Consider the following 15,606-nt stretch of genomic DNA (forward strand, 5'->3'; position numbering starts at 1 on the left):
GAGAGGTATCCCAATGAGACCCCTGATATAGTGCTCATCTATATTGGAAAAGGATGTGTGTGTATGAGAACCTCTTATAATTTTATACTCATAGCCAATATTGCTGTAGATACAAGCAATCATTCAAATGTGTGTGTTTGTAACTTCACTAACATCATGGGATGTGACTTCAATTATTCAGTTCCAGTAATGTCATGTCAGTTGCAGCAATCCAACTACATATTAATCCAGGATTTGCTACCTGTCCCAAATGGAATGAATCTTGCTTTAGTAAAGAATTTACTGCAACATGATGATATGTACCATCTAGAACACATCCAAGACAATGAATAAAAAAACCCTAATTACTGTTCACCATGATACATAAGAGATACACCTGGAAAGTGTGAAGAAGAATGGAAACACCATTGGTGGGAAACACTTTTTGGATGGTCACCAACAGGAAAAGGAGTTTTTAATTTTGCATTTCACTCAGATGTGATTTTACAAATCCTAACATAGATGTGTTCATTGCTTGTAATCACAGTATATGTGAAAGTCTGGTACATGCTGAGGTGACTGGCTCAGCTCAAATTACCTGAAGAATCTGAAAAAGCTGGCTTAGGTATTAGATTACTTTACCTAGCCTCCTGGGATCCATGAGTAAGGCGAGTTCCATTAAGTGCATTGGTGGTACTCATGTTTTGCTCCTTTGCTATACTTGATTTCAACATGTATCCTTCCCTTCTCCCCTCATTCTCCTCAATCATTTTTTTTCTTGAAACCACCACGGGACAGTGATAACAAGCTTTGCACCAGAGGGTGGTGTGAGAAGTGAGAACAATGCTTGGCTCAGAGCCTGTTCAATGGCACCCATCCAAGACATGACCTGACGACTGACATTCACTGACACTTGCTGAACATTTATGGAGCTCAAACAGTGCATGTGAGCACAGTGAGGGGTAGGTGGTGTGTTTCAGCAATGGCAGCAGTAAGGCACTTCCACTCTTCAGATGTGTTTTTTTGTTTGTTTGTTTTTCTTTTGTTTCACTCTCCTGTCCTGCCTTCTTGCATCAATCTCCCTTTGTGCCACAAGAAGTGAGGTTTTCACATCATCCTATAAAAGCTTACTACAAGAACATTATTAAAAACAGCTGTTACTCACCTATCAATGAATTGGTCAATTATGACAATATCCCCAGGTTGTATTTCTTCTCGTAACGAACCACAGGCAGTAGTCACTAGAATATGTGAACAGTTCTCTTCTTTTAATGCCCAGATATTGGCACGGTAATTTACATTTGATGGCATAATTGTGTGATGCCTTCCATGTCTGCAAAGAAACATGTTGCCAGAGAGTAAAACAAATCAGCATGAAATTGCTTTCCTTCTCTCAAATAAGCAATTTCTGTGAACAACACTAGAGATGGCATTGACCATATTAGCAACTTGCTCTATAGCTTGTTTTCATCATTGTATCAAAGTTGCTTCAACATCTGGTTCACAAAGTAGTGCTGCAGTTTCTTTTTTTTCTTTTCTTTTCTTTTCTTTTTTTTTAAGCTGAAGTTAATTTTAAATTCTTTAAACTACAATCCAAATACAATTCAGTAGTTTTGAGAATTTTAACGGCATTTTCACTGAACTCTGTAAACCATTTCCATAGATTGTGAATATCTACCCATGGCAATACTAAATATTCCATTTACCAGAACAGATCTCTAAGATTTGTATGCAACTCTACAGATTTTCTGCTCATAAGCAGTGTTTGCATTCTCCCACCCAGAAGAGTGGCACATTATAGGTAATTAAAAGGAAAAATCACAGTTTTAAGGTTACCTTCCCAAAGGAAACAGTAAGATCATCAGATTTACCAACTTGCTCTTAAAATGATCTGACAGCTTTCATAAATTAAAAGAATGACTTTGCATTGTTGCAGATTTTTTTTTTCACCAGTACAGAAAATAATTAGTCTTAGAAGCAGAAGCTTTCATTTTATCTGTCACAACAGCAGAGGTACATTACATCCATAACTATAAAACACATTTGAAAGATATTCCCAACCATGTAAGAGAAAAGAAGGAACTTAATTTTGTGATTAGCTCCTTCACAGAGAGTGAATGGTTTTAAAATTTGATCAGTTGGGAACTGGGAGCTACACGCTGCATCACCAAGTACTGTCAGGCAGTCACTAGCATTTCTGATAAGCCATGAAGTGTGCAGACTTACTAAGTAGTACTGCAGATGTTATAATAATCCTCTTCTTTATTATATATGTTACTTTTTTTTTTTTTTCAAATCTGACATTCACAAGTTACCTTTTTTTTCCCCCTCCAAAACACAAAACAAAGGTGCAACTACCTTGGTCTCATCACCTCTACTTGCCTGAGACCGTTGAGGGACCTTGCTATCAGCATCTAGCTCAGCCTATGCTGTCCCAGTGCTGTATTAGTGTTCTTACATATAATCTAGAGCACACTAGTCCTATATAAACACTTCCAAGTAGGCCACTGTGAAATTTCCAAGCATCCACTGGATGCTTCCAGTATCTTCTGAATAAGGTGACCCAGGAACTACACGGAATGCAACCTTCTAAGCAATAAAATTAGCAGACAGAGGACTCAATAATCAAGAAAGATTTTACAAAGGTACCAAATACACAGTTCATCAGGAAACAGACATTTTCCTTTTTCACAGATCTGCAAACACAGGAGGCAGACAGATTACTGAGATTTTTCTTCCAAAGTCTAGACAGTATTGTTAATGTTCTTAGCCTCTACATCACTAAATCTATACAGGAAAAATCCAGACTTCTGATTGGCTTTGTGAGCAACCATACAGGGCAAGAACAAGTCAGAATTCATCTAATATAGAAGGAAAACACTTCAAAACATAATATTCCTTAAAATGTTAATTTACCTTGCCAACAGCACACAGTCCACATTTTTTATCTTCCCCAATATCAAAGCATCTGATGGCTACAAAACAAGCAAAACAGAATTAGTTACTGTCTGTCAACCACATCAAAAATCTTTACTGCTGATAAAAAATAAGCAAGATGGTTATGAAAGGAAATACTAGTTACAGAAAGGAAATACCTCTTCAGTCTTACATTGTCTTCAGCTCACAATAAGTCTGTGATTTGATGTGGCAGATTTATTAACAAGAGTTTAGAATCAGAAGATCACACTTGGCATCCAAAGGATCACCACAGTTTTTTTGTGTTCATACTAACAACGATTGCAACACCTTACTTCGGGGTTTTAAACAGTACTTTGAAACACTGATACTTTCAAATATTTTGACACAGTATTTCAAACAGAACAGAATGAACATAGGAAAGAATAATGAATAAGTAGCCTTTACATCAGTTAGTGCATTTCACACTCTCCTATAAAGCTGTTTCTTTTTTGCTAAAGTCATTCCCTCCAGAAATCCCCCTTCCGACAGGAATCACTTTTAATCTGTCTCTTCCCCTAACATTTCCTATTGTCCCCTTTGAGTCATCAACTCCTAGCTCATTCTCATGTCCCAAACTCCTCTAACCCACCCTTCAGCTGCCCATGCTTCCCATAAAATCCCTCTTCCCCAGCTTATTAAAGTGAGCTTCAACCTGACAAAACTACTCAAGGAAGCAGGGTTGCACTTGCTCAGCCTAGCATATACTCTCACCCTCCTCTCACAGCTGTAGGCCAACACACATTCCTCCTGACTAGCCAGGAAGCTTGAGCATTGTTTCTGTAGATGCATGGCTGGAACACGTGCCCTGCATCAAGTGATCTCAAGCCAGCAACTGCTAAATAAACTGTTTTGTGGGGGGTATTCTCCTTCTGGGCTATACACTTCAGGGATCTGAAATGCACAATTCTAGCTTCCCATCTTCAAAACTTTTTGTTAAAAATATGTAAAGGCTCTGTTTAGGTGAATGCTTCTGAACACTCGTGCAGTTGTATGTGTTGCTGCTCCCACTCAATTCAGAACTTCATCCATTTTATTTTCCTTATTTCAGTTTCTAAGAAACTGTAAAGCTGCGGGAGGCCACTCTTCTTCCTGGGATTTAAAGCTGAAATAGTTATTAACAACACTGTCATTTATATTCTGAAATCAAGCTTGCAAGTGACTCAAGAATTCACACACTCATATTTAGAAATGTCTATTGTCTACTACTTGACACATTTTTTATACTTTAGTGCAAGCTATAAGATTTCATTTCTCATTTATAGTTGTTAATTCTATTAAACATAAAATATACAGGGATTTAGAATTAAAAAAAATGTAAGTCCTATAGAATTGCATTTCAGAAATTTTTACTTCTAATAACAATACCATCTTCTATTTCCTTTTGCACAAGTCTCTTTGGTCATTCTTAATGTGGAATCTCTCCAAAGCACTTACTGAATCACCTAAGTTTAAATTCTGCCAAACACAGACTAATCATCTTTTTTTAATGTAGGGAGTGTTTCAGAGAAGCTGTTTTCAGAATTGAAATGTATTCTGTGTTCCATTGTAAGTTTCCATTTTAAGAAGTCTCCATTTAATATTAAGCTGTTGACATGTAAATGTTTAACCTTACTTTATGCTCTTATGCACCAGACGTGGCTATAGGATTATAATTTTCACATGGAGAGAAGGGCTTACTGCCCACTTGCTAAGTCAGTTGCTCCTCCAGCGTTCCATAACAGTGATGGATCACAATTATTTGTGTTTGGAATTTTGTTTTTTGGGGATTGTTTTGTTGAGGAAGCCCATAAGAAAGATTTGTGTGTGAGGTCATAAGCAAGCAAGCAAGCTAGGTCCCGGCAGAATAGAGAAAACAATCTGGAACAAAGAACACAGTGCTAAACGATGAGCTGAGATTACAAAAGGAGTTTGGAAATACTGCATTTGGGGGGTCAACAGAATAAAGGAAATAAAGATAAACCAGCATAAGCAAAGTTACAAGGATGTGAATGATACAGAAATATTGAACTGCGTTGACTACTCAGCAGAGCTAAGGTGTTCTCCAGTTCTGCTCATGTTCTCTTGCCACCTCTTTGCAGCACTGAATCCCTGCACCACTACCTCAGCACTGAAGAGCTCTGAAGTGCTGGGAGAAAAAAAAAGTTCCAAAGGAACAATCTCAATCCAAGCTCTACCAAAACCATGTCCCACCCCATCCCCGGCACCAGGGTGTCCTGGCCTGGGGCACGGTGAGGCTGCAGTGCCCTGCCATCAAATAGTATGGCACTGTGCTTCATTTGTGAGGAAATCCTGTCTGTTTTCAAAGATTTCAAATAACAGAATTCAAAGGCGTGTGTGAATTATTAATTAACTACTTCCTCCTTCCATAAAATCCGAGCCGTGCGTCTATTACACAGTGTCGCAAAACGGAAGAGGAAGGAAGGAACCCTGTGTGTTTCACCCTAAGTTATGACAGTTCTAACAAACAGTTTAAACAAATCTCCTCTTCACAACATGTTTGTGGTGCTCGCAGAATTAATTCATTCCAGTGGCCTAAGCTTGGAAGCAAGATGGAACAGAAAACAAAATGAACAGCAAAAGCGTAACGGGAAGAAGCAGCTTTTTTCATCCCCAAGCCTGCAATCACAGTTTTATGAAACAAATGACTGGTGTACTTCTGGGCAGGCAGGAGATGAGTGTCAGTGTTACCTGGTTTCCCGCTGCCAGCACACAGAGCACATATGCAGAATAAAAACAGAACCTGTTTTGTTTGCCAGAGAAACCCATAAGGAAAAAAGGAGGGGCATACAATAGAATATCCTAAAGCAGGATGAGAGCTATCGTCCAGAAAGCAGAACCTTCTAATTGAGAGTATATTCGGAAGGAAGTTTTATTAGTAGCTTCAAAATACACTGCTGAAGATAAATGCTCTTGCAAGCCATTTTTCTGCCTTCCAAGAGGGCAGTACTGTCCATATACAGAGATAAAATGCCAAAAGGTTTTGAGGTATTTACACTAAATATTTAATTTTCATCCCAATGTTTTATGCAAAGGGAATGATGGGAGCAGAAAAAATGAGAAGATATAAATATATACATATATATATATACACACACACACAATTTCACCTGTATATTTAATAAAACTAATTTAATACATTTCCTCCATTATTACTAACATATCTTGAAAGATTAGGAAAGACCAACACTGATACAGAGAAACTGCAAAACTTTTGTATTATTTTCCTTTTTCAGGAACTTTTCCAGATTTCTGGAGAGAAAAAAAAATCCCCACTTGGTTTTCAAATGATTCTTAGAATTCAAGATGATCAAAGCAGATGACAGTTCAAAGAATTTATCTGAGCAAAATGCATGCTATTACTGTGTTTCTAAAGGTAAAGAAGTAGCATTAAAAAAAAAACAACCGTGTATTTCACCATTCTCAAATGTCAAATATGTCAAGGAACATCACCTACCCTGAGGTTTTCAGCAACAAGGCTTTTTCTAAAGTTCTTCCCAAGACACATAACAATTAAACAACAACATGTAAGGGGAGTGGGACTGTGTTCTTCACATTTTTACAGCGTAGAAAGAAACAAACATACATGTTTAACTATGCTCTCCACTTTCCCTTTGGCATTTAGACTTTCATTTTGCTACTTCCTAGTTCTGCTTAAACAATATAGACTTCATGTTGCATCTTAATATTCTAACCAGTTAAAAGGCCACAAAGACCTGAAGTGTTTATTAAACTAGGTTCTTTACTGATTAAATTTTCAGGCAGACTACCTCTTCTTAGTTTTCAAGGCTCTATGAAAAAGCATCTTTATGGCAGAAAAAAAACCAGTTAGGTTTTACATCAATAGCAATCATGAGGAAGAAGATGATGCATCTCTAGGAAAAAAAGACCTACACTTCTAGACTTTTCCACATATACCTAAATGTTTATTTCTGTTGCTCTAAAATGAGAGCAGCAAGCTGTGTAGTTCCTCCTTCCTCAATGCTAGAACAGGCAAATATTAATTCACCTAATGATACCCATTACATTAGTCAAGTTTGCTTCTGCTCTGTCTTAACTGAACCAATTCAAGCCATTCACTGCACCATAAACAACTGTACCTTGTGACCCAACCCCTGCACACCTTAATGTCCACCAGCTCCATGAGGATGAAAAGTGCATTCATTCAAACATCAAAGTTAATGTTGCTCTACAGAGGAGATTCTGAGGGCAATTCTAAAGCACTCGGGCTGCTCTGGTCTTACAGCACTACCGAAAATCTCAGATCCAGTTCTTTCTATAAACTTCTCGTGTCAACTGGAACTTCTCTCTTCCCCTTTCCCTGCCCATACTCTCCTGTCCTTTATCTTTCTCTTCCTGTGTGTATTTCACAATACACTAGGCACTGTGTATAGAGCAACATCCTCAGCCTCCACTCCCTCTGGCAGAAGAAAAGGGCTGAAGCAATATGAAGGACAACAGATCATGACTACCTTGACACACAAGCAGTTTCTAAGCATCGTTTTCCAGTCTGTTTCAAATGATGCAGCCGTAAGCAAGACTGCATGGACAACACTATATAAAGTGTATAAAAGTATAATTAAGGTTTTACAGGGAACACGGGAGCTCATATACCTCAACGAATATTTTTCTCCAAAGTCAAAAGGTTTCTGGAACTCTCTGACATATAGTGCAGGCCACACAATAGCACAAACATGAAAGAGGAGACTCTTGACTGCAAATTCAGGACTGAGTTTGTAAATGAATCCAATATACAAAGGAGAAGAGGTGCATTCTCCTTTGCACACCATCATCTTTTTAAGACTTTGTGAGCAGCACGTGGCCATAAAAAGGAAACAGTCTCGTGAGAGTATCCATTTAACACAGACATGGATCATCTAACAGAGAAGCCTGGTCTAACAATTCTTCAAGCAAATAAACATCTTTAAAAATGGGGAAGAGTCTTGTAATGATAAAACATGTTATACAGACCTTGCCATAGGGAGTATCAACATATTTTTCTGTTCTTTCTTCTAAGATATCTGGATCATCTAGGCCAGTTCCACCAATAATTCCAATCTTAAAAAGAAAAGTACATTGTCAGCCTTCTTGAAATTACACTCCATTTAACAATGTATCTCAGTAATTACTTGGGCAGCCCCAAATCATATTTTCTGCTTGAGATGGGGCTAGACTATGAAGTTTCCCAAAAATAAATTTGCCATGACAGCATTTAAAAAAAAAAATTATTTAACTTGACGATTTCGCACGATTCTTTTCTTTAAAGATACCCAATTAAAAAAGCTACGAAAAAAACTTAAAAGATGTGCCAATTCATCTTTTTTTTTTTTTTTTTCCAACAGGAAAATGAGAGGTATTTTCTGGGAACGTCTCTATGAATCAAATATACCTGTAAAAGCATCATACAATAAAGGCTCCTTGTTTCCAGAGAGAGGAGCAGTCCTGTGTATGCAATACTAAATACAAGATAGTATAATATACTATTATACAAACTTTCTTTTTTTTTTTTTTCCTGAAAAATTAGAAGTCTTTTGAGTTGACTAGCGAAGACCTAAGAACCACCTTGCTTCTGTAAAATGTTTCTGTACATCTTTGGAAAAGGAAGACAGCTAGTAGTACCTGAAATGAAAGGAACTTGCTAACAATGTCAGCTGCTTAGAGCACTGCTAGGCTTCTCTGCAAAAGAACAATTAGCTCTTCTAGGATGTTGAAGAGCAAAGATACTCATCCAATATTTGCCCACAGCAGCATCAAACATTCTCTCCTCCATATGTTGGGGTCAGATTTTATTCAACACACAACCTTAAGTAGAAACATAAACAGACTCCTGTTATTCCTACTTTTTAAATTTAATCCTTTGACGTTAATGTACTTCTTCTGATTTTTTAATGAAATAAACTGATAGTTCTAAAGCATAATGGAATGAAAAAGAGAGGGTCAAGCAGAGGACCACTCAAATGTATTTCACTTTCTTGGGCAATCAGGCTGGAAAAACAGTTTGAAACTGTTTTGATACTTAGTTGATATACTAAGTAAGTATGAAATGAATCACAAGGACAGGATAGAGGGGAAAGTCACCTCCCTTGATCTGCTGGCCACCCCTTTTTTGATGCAGCCCAGGCTGGGTTCCAGCTCTGGATTTACTGGAAGCCTCAAGCCTTTACAGTGCTGCTCTCAGAGAGATCTCCCAGTCTATACATATCAGGGGTTGCCCTGACTCACATACAACACGTGCACTCCACCTTGTTGAGCCTCCTTAGGTTACCCTAGGCCCACTTTTTAAGCATGTCCAGGTCCCTCTCAGTGGTATTCGTGCCTTCTCTTGTATCAGCTGCATCATAATCATTCAGATTAGCGTCATCCACAAACTTGCTGAGGATGCACTCAATTCTGCTGTCTAGACTGCTAATAAAGATGCTGTGTAACACTGGTCCTAAGACTGATCCCTGTGGAACTCTACTTGTCCTTCACCTGGACATAGATAGGTTGACTCTGACCCCTCTGACTGTAAACCAATTCTTTACCTGCCAAATCTAGCCTTCCAATCTATACCTCTCCGATTTAGAGATAAGGAAGTGATGTTGGACTGTATTTAAAGCCTGCCACAACTCCAGGTAGACATCAGGTGCCCCTCTGTTGTCCACCAATGCTGCCACTCCGCTATAGAAGGCAACAGACTGGTCAGGCATGGTCAGCCTTTGACGGAGCTGTGCCAGCTGCTCTGGGTCACCTCTTCTTGCATGTTCCTTAATATATCACCCAGGAGGATCTGCTCCTTGTTCTTCCCAGGAACAGAGGGGAGGCTCACTGCCTTATAGTTCCTTGGTCTTTCTTCATATCTTCTTCGAAAATGAAAGCAATATTCCCCTTCTCCAGTCACCCAGAGACACTGCCTGATGGCCATGACTTTTCAAATATGATGGAGAGTGGCTTGGCAATCACATAAGACAGCTCCTTCAGGACCATGAACTGCATACTGTTTGGCTCCATAGACCTGTACACACTCAGCCTCATGAGTCTCAGATCTGATGTGATCTGCTTTTACAATTTTTCATTCCCCGATCCATGCCTACAGGTTAAGGGATGTGTAAGGCATGGGAATCCTGACTACCAGTGAAGAGTGAGGCAAAGAATATGTTGAGTACTTGAGCTCTATAATTAGGTGTGATCCCTAATTTTAACCCACAAACTCCCAACCTCAGAATGGCTATTCTTCAGTGCCAGCTCTTTGCAACCTATCCATTTCTTAACATAGAATGCATTTCTTCCACTCCTCCTTCCCTGTCTATTTCTTCTTAAAATCTTGTAGCTCTTGATTGTAGTGTTTCAGTGTCTGTGATTCATCCCACCATGTCTCTGGGACAGTAATCAGGTCACAGTTTTCTAATTGCACCATTGCACCATGGTTTCCAGCTCTGCTTATTTCCCATCCTATGCAGTTCAGTTTAGAGACACTTCAGCTGCGCAATTGGCTGAGTTACCTTCTTGGAGGAGCCCTCCCAAATTTTTTGGGAACAAAACTGTGGCTTTCCCATGTTGCTTTCTAGAGTGACAGCATTTCTCAGTCCTTCCCTGTCCCTTGGAAGTACACCCCCTTCCCTCATGAGATCTAGTATAAGGCTCTGTTAATCAGTCCAGCCAATCTGCTGCCCAGAACATTCTTGCCCCCCCGCTGTCAGTTCCATCCCATCCAACACCAGTACATGTGGTCTCTCTAAGTGTGTCCAAGATCACAGCACCCAAAATGCCCAGTTTAACACCATCCACACAGCCAACCATTCAGCTGGTCCATTCTCCTCCTGCCCAAATCTTAGTCTCTAACCAGAAGGATTAAGGAGAATACTGCCTGTACTCTCAGTCCCTTCAACATCCTCCAAGGAACATAAAATCTTTTAAAATATTTTGCTATTTTCTATTTGCACTCTCCTGTGACCAGTTTGAAAGAGTGGGAGCAAAAACTAGTTGCTTATCAGACCTGGTAGCTTCTTTCCAGTGTCCGAAGTGTGGGTTTCTGGCAGGCAGTAAACTTCTCTAGAGACTGCAAAGGCAGCAAATGGGAACCTCAGTGCACCTTTGTGCACTGAGTCCCCAGTAACTAAGACTCTTTGACTTTTTTTGATGGCACTGGTTCTGACTTGTGTCCTTGACTGGATTATCCTAATGAGCCTGTTTCTGTGTCCAAACCATTATCCACACCTTTTTCTCTTTCCAGCCCCAGTGCCTCCAAACAGTCATTTATGGGTACTTCAGAGATAAGCGGGAGGATCCTCCTCCAGAAACATACGTGCCATCCCCAACATCTTGTATGTTACTGTGGTCTGTCTCCTCAGGGATGGAAGATAGCTTAGCTTCTCCTTCTTGCAAGGACTTCTGCTCATCAGGAAGTCTCCTTGTGTGGATATGCTAGCCAGAAAGGTTGTGGCTCCCCAGTCTGTTCTGCCTTGATCCTGGTAATTGCAGTGAGTGCTCATCATATTTGCTTCAACAGAGTGCTGGTCCCTGCTGCTCCCAGATGAGAAGACAGTGGACCACATTCTGCCCTCCTTGCATGACCTGCCTATGTGAACTAACATGCAAGCTGCAGCACTACTCTGTTTGTCCATCATGGTTGCTCGCTCTCCCAGGAGGATGCTTTTGTACATGTAGAGGTGCCATACTGCTGCTCAATCACTCACTTCACAACCTCCCTCTCACTACCTTGATCTCACATTGTGCTGCAGAATGCACGAGCAGTGCTGCTAATTGCCTCAGAATAAAGAATAAAGAGCATAAGGAAATGTTTTATTTACCATCTAATGCTGAAATAGGCTTCCCAGAGAATTGGCTGATGCCCCTTCTGATGTCTGTCAGTGTAGTAACACAACAAGGGATAACAGTTTTCAACTAAACAAGAGTAGATGCCCAACTGATGTCCGTCAGAGTTCAAGAGGCATTTGGATAATGCCATCACCAATATGCTTTAATTTTTTATTAGCCCTGACAGGTCAGATAGTTGGGCTTTGTGATCTTTGTAGGACCCTTTCAGTGGAACTGTTCTGTTCTAGTCTATTCTATTCATCAAGTGATTAATTTTAGAAGAGACTTTATGGTCGTCTTCACACGTCAAAACCACTACCTCGAGGAAACTGACCACGGGCAGATAGTCTCACGGCTAATATGCTGAAGCAGCTCCAACGTCTCGTTGTCTTTTGCTACCCCCTTGTGGAAAGTGAGGAGAAGGGCAGCAGAAAATACTTTGAAAATCCACAAGCCCCAACTCTGAACATATTCAAGCATTAGGAAGACATGATTACTGTCTCCATAATATTGGATGTTTCTCACGCTGCTTATATATCACAAACATTTAGATTAAATATTAGACTTAACTTGCTCATGAAAATCTTGAAATTCACGCAAACATTATGACGAACAAACTTTTGCCTTAAGAGTGATACAAGAAGTGTGCAACATGAGCAGTCACAAAACTCAAAATCAAAAAAGGACCATTTTTAACAATGGCCAGGCATAAATTCAGTAAACAAAGATTATTATTTTAACAGGAGTCAGGATCAAAATGGTAGCTTTCTCTTTCTCGATTCCAGAAAAATATAATTTCCTTCAGTAACTAGTTTTATCTGGTATTATACTTTCTGGCTTTATTACTGCCCTATGATTTAATGTTCAAAAGGGAATGCTCATCTGCCTAAATATTTATGTCTGGAGAAGAAAAAGGTACATGCTAGAGATAGGTGCTACAGCTGTATGACATAAACATCATTTTGCTGTGGGCTGGTTGCCCCCCACTAGAATAAGCTGCCTATGGCCCCATCCAACCTGGCTTTGAACACATGCAGGGACTCGGCAACCTCTGGGTAACCTGTTTCAGTGCCTCACCACCCTCAGCAAACAATCTTCTTCTTGACATCTAACAGAAATCTACTCTTGTTTAGTTGAAAACCGTTATCCCTTTTCTGTCACTATACTCTCCAGTGAAGAGTCCCTCCCCGTAGGATCCCATTAGGTACTGGAAGGCCACAGTGAGGTCTCCTAGAGCCTTCTCTTCTCCAGGCTGAACAAGCCCAGTTCCCTCAACCTTTCTTCAAAGGAGAGGTGCTCCAGCCCTCTGAGCATCTCTGTGATCTGCTCCAAGAGCTCTGTATCATTCCTATGTTGGAGGCCCCAGGCCTGGACACAGTACTGCAGATAGGGCCTCACAGGAGGTCCTGAAGAACGCATCTGATCTCAAGAAGGCTGATGACTGCTCCAGTCAAAACACAAACCCAAGCGTTCTGCCTCGCCAGCCTCCTGTCTGTGGCAGGCCCTGAGCCTTCCAAGAGATTTTTAAAAGGCACAGCACAGACCAGCCCTGCTGTGATTTCTTCTGCCTCATTCAGATTGCAACCCTGCTGGAACTTCGCATGTGCTCCAGTCACTTTCACTATCAAATCAGACCCACCACAGCCCAGCCAGAAATCCGGGAAGGCGCAGCTCTCCATGGGCCTGCAGCTGGACTACCATTCTTTTACAAAAGCAAAGCAAACCAAGGCAAAGCAGAGCAAAGCAAAACCCAGAAGCCCCACGGCGTCTCAGGCACCGCTATCGACCCGCGTCGGCGCGAGCGAGCCGGGCCCGCGGCGTGCCACCGCCCGCCACGGGGACCGCCCTGCCCGCGCTCCGGGGGCCGCTGCCGGCAGGGCAGGACGGGACGGGACGGGATGGGACGGGGGAAGGGAGCGAGAGAGAGGCGGAAGGTCAACGACCCCGTGCCCAGCGCCGAGGTGACAGCGGCGTGGCCGCCGCACGGCCCGTTCCACGCGGCCGCTTCTGACGCTCAGCAGCGGCTCAGGGGACTGCGATAGGCAGGGAGGGCAGAGGCAGGCAGGCAGCAGGCAGGCAGCAGGCAGGCAGCAGGCAGGCAAGCGAGGCGCGCCTCCGGCTCGCCGGCAGCTCCGCGGCCCTTCCATCGCACACTTACCTTCACGGCCGCCGTGGCAGCCATGTTAGCAGCGGGCGGGCCTTTCCGCCCGGGGGTGCGGGCACGGCCTGGGGGACGCCGTGTCAGCTGTGATGGCCGTTCATTAGGAAACAGCTAAGAGTCTCCCGTAGTAAGATCTGTGCTATTCCGATTTCTGTGTCTTCAAAAGATGGCACGAACAAGTTTGTTTGTTTCTTTCTAAAGATGCCTCCTCTCCCCGGAAGCCCTTGGGCTGCACCGAAGGAGGGAGGGGGGAAGTGAACCTAGCGCTCCTGAGGCCCCGCTTGCAGTGCTGAATCCAGGCACGGGGCCCCAGCACGAGAAGGATACAAAGAGCACAAAACACCGTTTGATAGAGCGAATTCTCTGCTGCAGAACACTTGTTTTCAGCATAGTCCCCGTCATTGGCCGTGCATTTTTGCTAGCAGTTGACAAGATGCTAAATGCCACGTCTGTAAAAATCTGCGCCAGTGGAGGTGACCTGACTGTTGTTACCACTGCTGAAACTCTCCACTTGCTGCCTTACTATGCTCACATCCACTGCTTGGTCTCCATAAATAATTATTGAGCTTAGGAATGTCAGTGAGTGCAGGCTTATTTCTGCATGGAGGAATTCAATTATGCACCTCTGCTTCATAGGCATTTCCTCAGCAGTGCCATTCTGCCAGACTGCCCCTCTGCTGCCATCAGGCACGTGGCAACAACATATAATATAATGTTGGTGGGAAGGTGTGGGAATACAAGAAAAACTGTTCAGAGCAGCAGCTGTGGAGCAAGATAGACAGCATGAGAACCAAGGACACCTCTAAAAGAAGAAGGAACATCTCACAGCTCTGGTTGGATAAGTGCCTGCATGAATGATTGAAGAGTGTTTGTAGAATGCTCTTTTGACATGTAAAGGTGGATGGGAAAGATGTAGGGGCAGATGGAAAAGCTAGAAAACTTGTGAAGGTATATAAGTGATGTGAGAACATGTAATAAACAATTTGGATTGTTCACATCTGAGTCTGTGCATTAGACGCTGCTGGAAGGTTCATCCTCTGCTGCTGAACCACCAGCACTCACCTTTGACCTTGTCGGCCTACATTATAAAATAGAAGGCATTATTTTCAAAGCAGCACTTGTAGTATTTACTGTTTTTATATTTATAGTATTTTTCTTCTTTCTGCAAACCTGTACTTGCAAACTGAACAATTCAGTATAGCATATGATGTTTCAAGTTGAGAAATATCAATTGTTCTGATGTATTTATGGTTCTATTAACATAAGTACAAATATCAGGAAGGTAGGTATCAAAAACATCTTGTTAATTAGATGTTCTTTTAAAGAGTATTTGTTATGTATTTTCTTTAAAACAGCTTCATCTAGCAGAGATGACTCAGGCCATTTACTACCTCCATTTGCACTAGTTATTTCTGCACAGACAGTTGCCATGGATGTTTAGCACTGTACCTTCCCAAAAAGTACCAGCTTTGCAGTTTCATGCTCAGGGATTTTCTGTACTGTATGTGTTCCATGGGAGTGATGCTATTTAAAGCTCTGTATATAGCCTGCGCAAATCAGAACAGTAAGCAGAAAATCCTGCTCATGGTGTGTTGGAAATAACACACATACTTAGAAAATTCTGTAAGCTCACAAGGAGAATCACTGTATGCAATACTGGAAGGTGTCTCGTGTGAACCATTGCTCTGGCACATTCTAAATGGTGAGAGAGCTTA

General features: G+C 41.5%; 1 protein-coding gene across 1 annotated transcript in view; it reads right to left on the reverse strand.

Moving 5' to 3' along the window:
- Positions 1-14,134, reverse strand: part of MTAP (methylthioadenosine phosphorylase) — a 29,019-nt gene extending 14,885 nt beyond the window's left edge. The window contains exons 1-4 of the mRNA XM_052701488.1: positions 13,889-14,134; positions 7,906-7,992; positions 2,896-2,954; positions 1,145-1,312 (exon numbers count right to left, since the gene is read on the reverse strand). Of these exons, the coding sequence (XP_052557448.1) occupies positions 1,145-1,312; positions 2,896-2,954; positions 7,906-7,992; positions 13,889-13,912 (338 nt within the window). The 5' untranslated portion in view covers positions 13,913-14,134. The remainder of the gene's footprint in view (positions 1-1,144; positions 1,313-2,895; positions 2,955-7,905; positions 7,993-13,888) is intronic.
- Positions 14,135-15,606: the final 1,472 nt, after the last annotated feature.

This window comes from Tympanuchus pallidicinctus, unplaced genomic scaffold, assembly GCF_026119805.1.
Source record: "Tympanuchus pallidicinctus isolate F22 unplaced genomic scaffold, pur_lepc_1.0 scaffold4, whole genome shotgun sequence".
Taxonomy (NCBI): domain Eukaryota; kingdom Metazoa; phylum Chordata; class Aves; order Galliformes; family Phasianidae; genus Tympanuchus; species Tympanuchus pallidicinctus.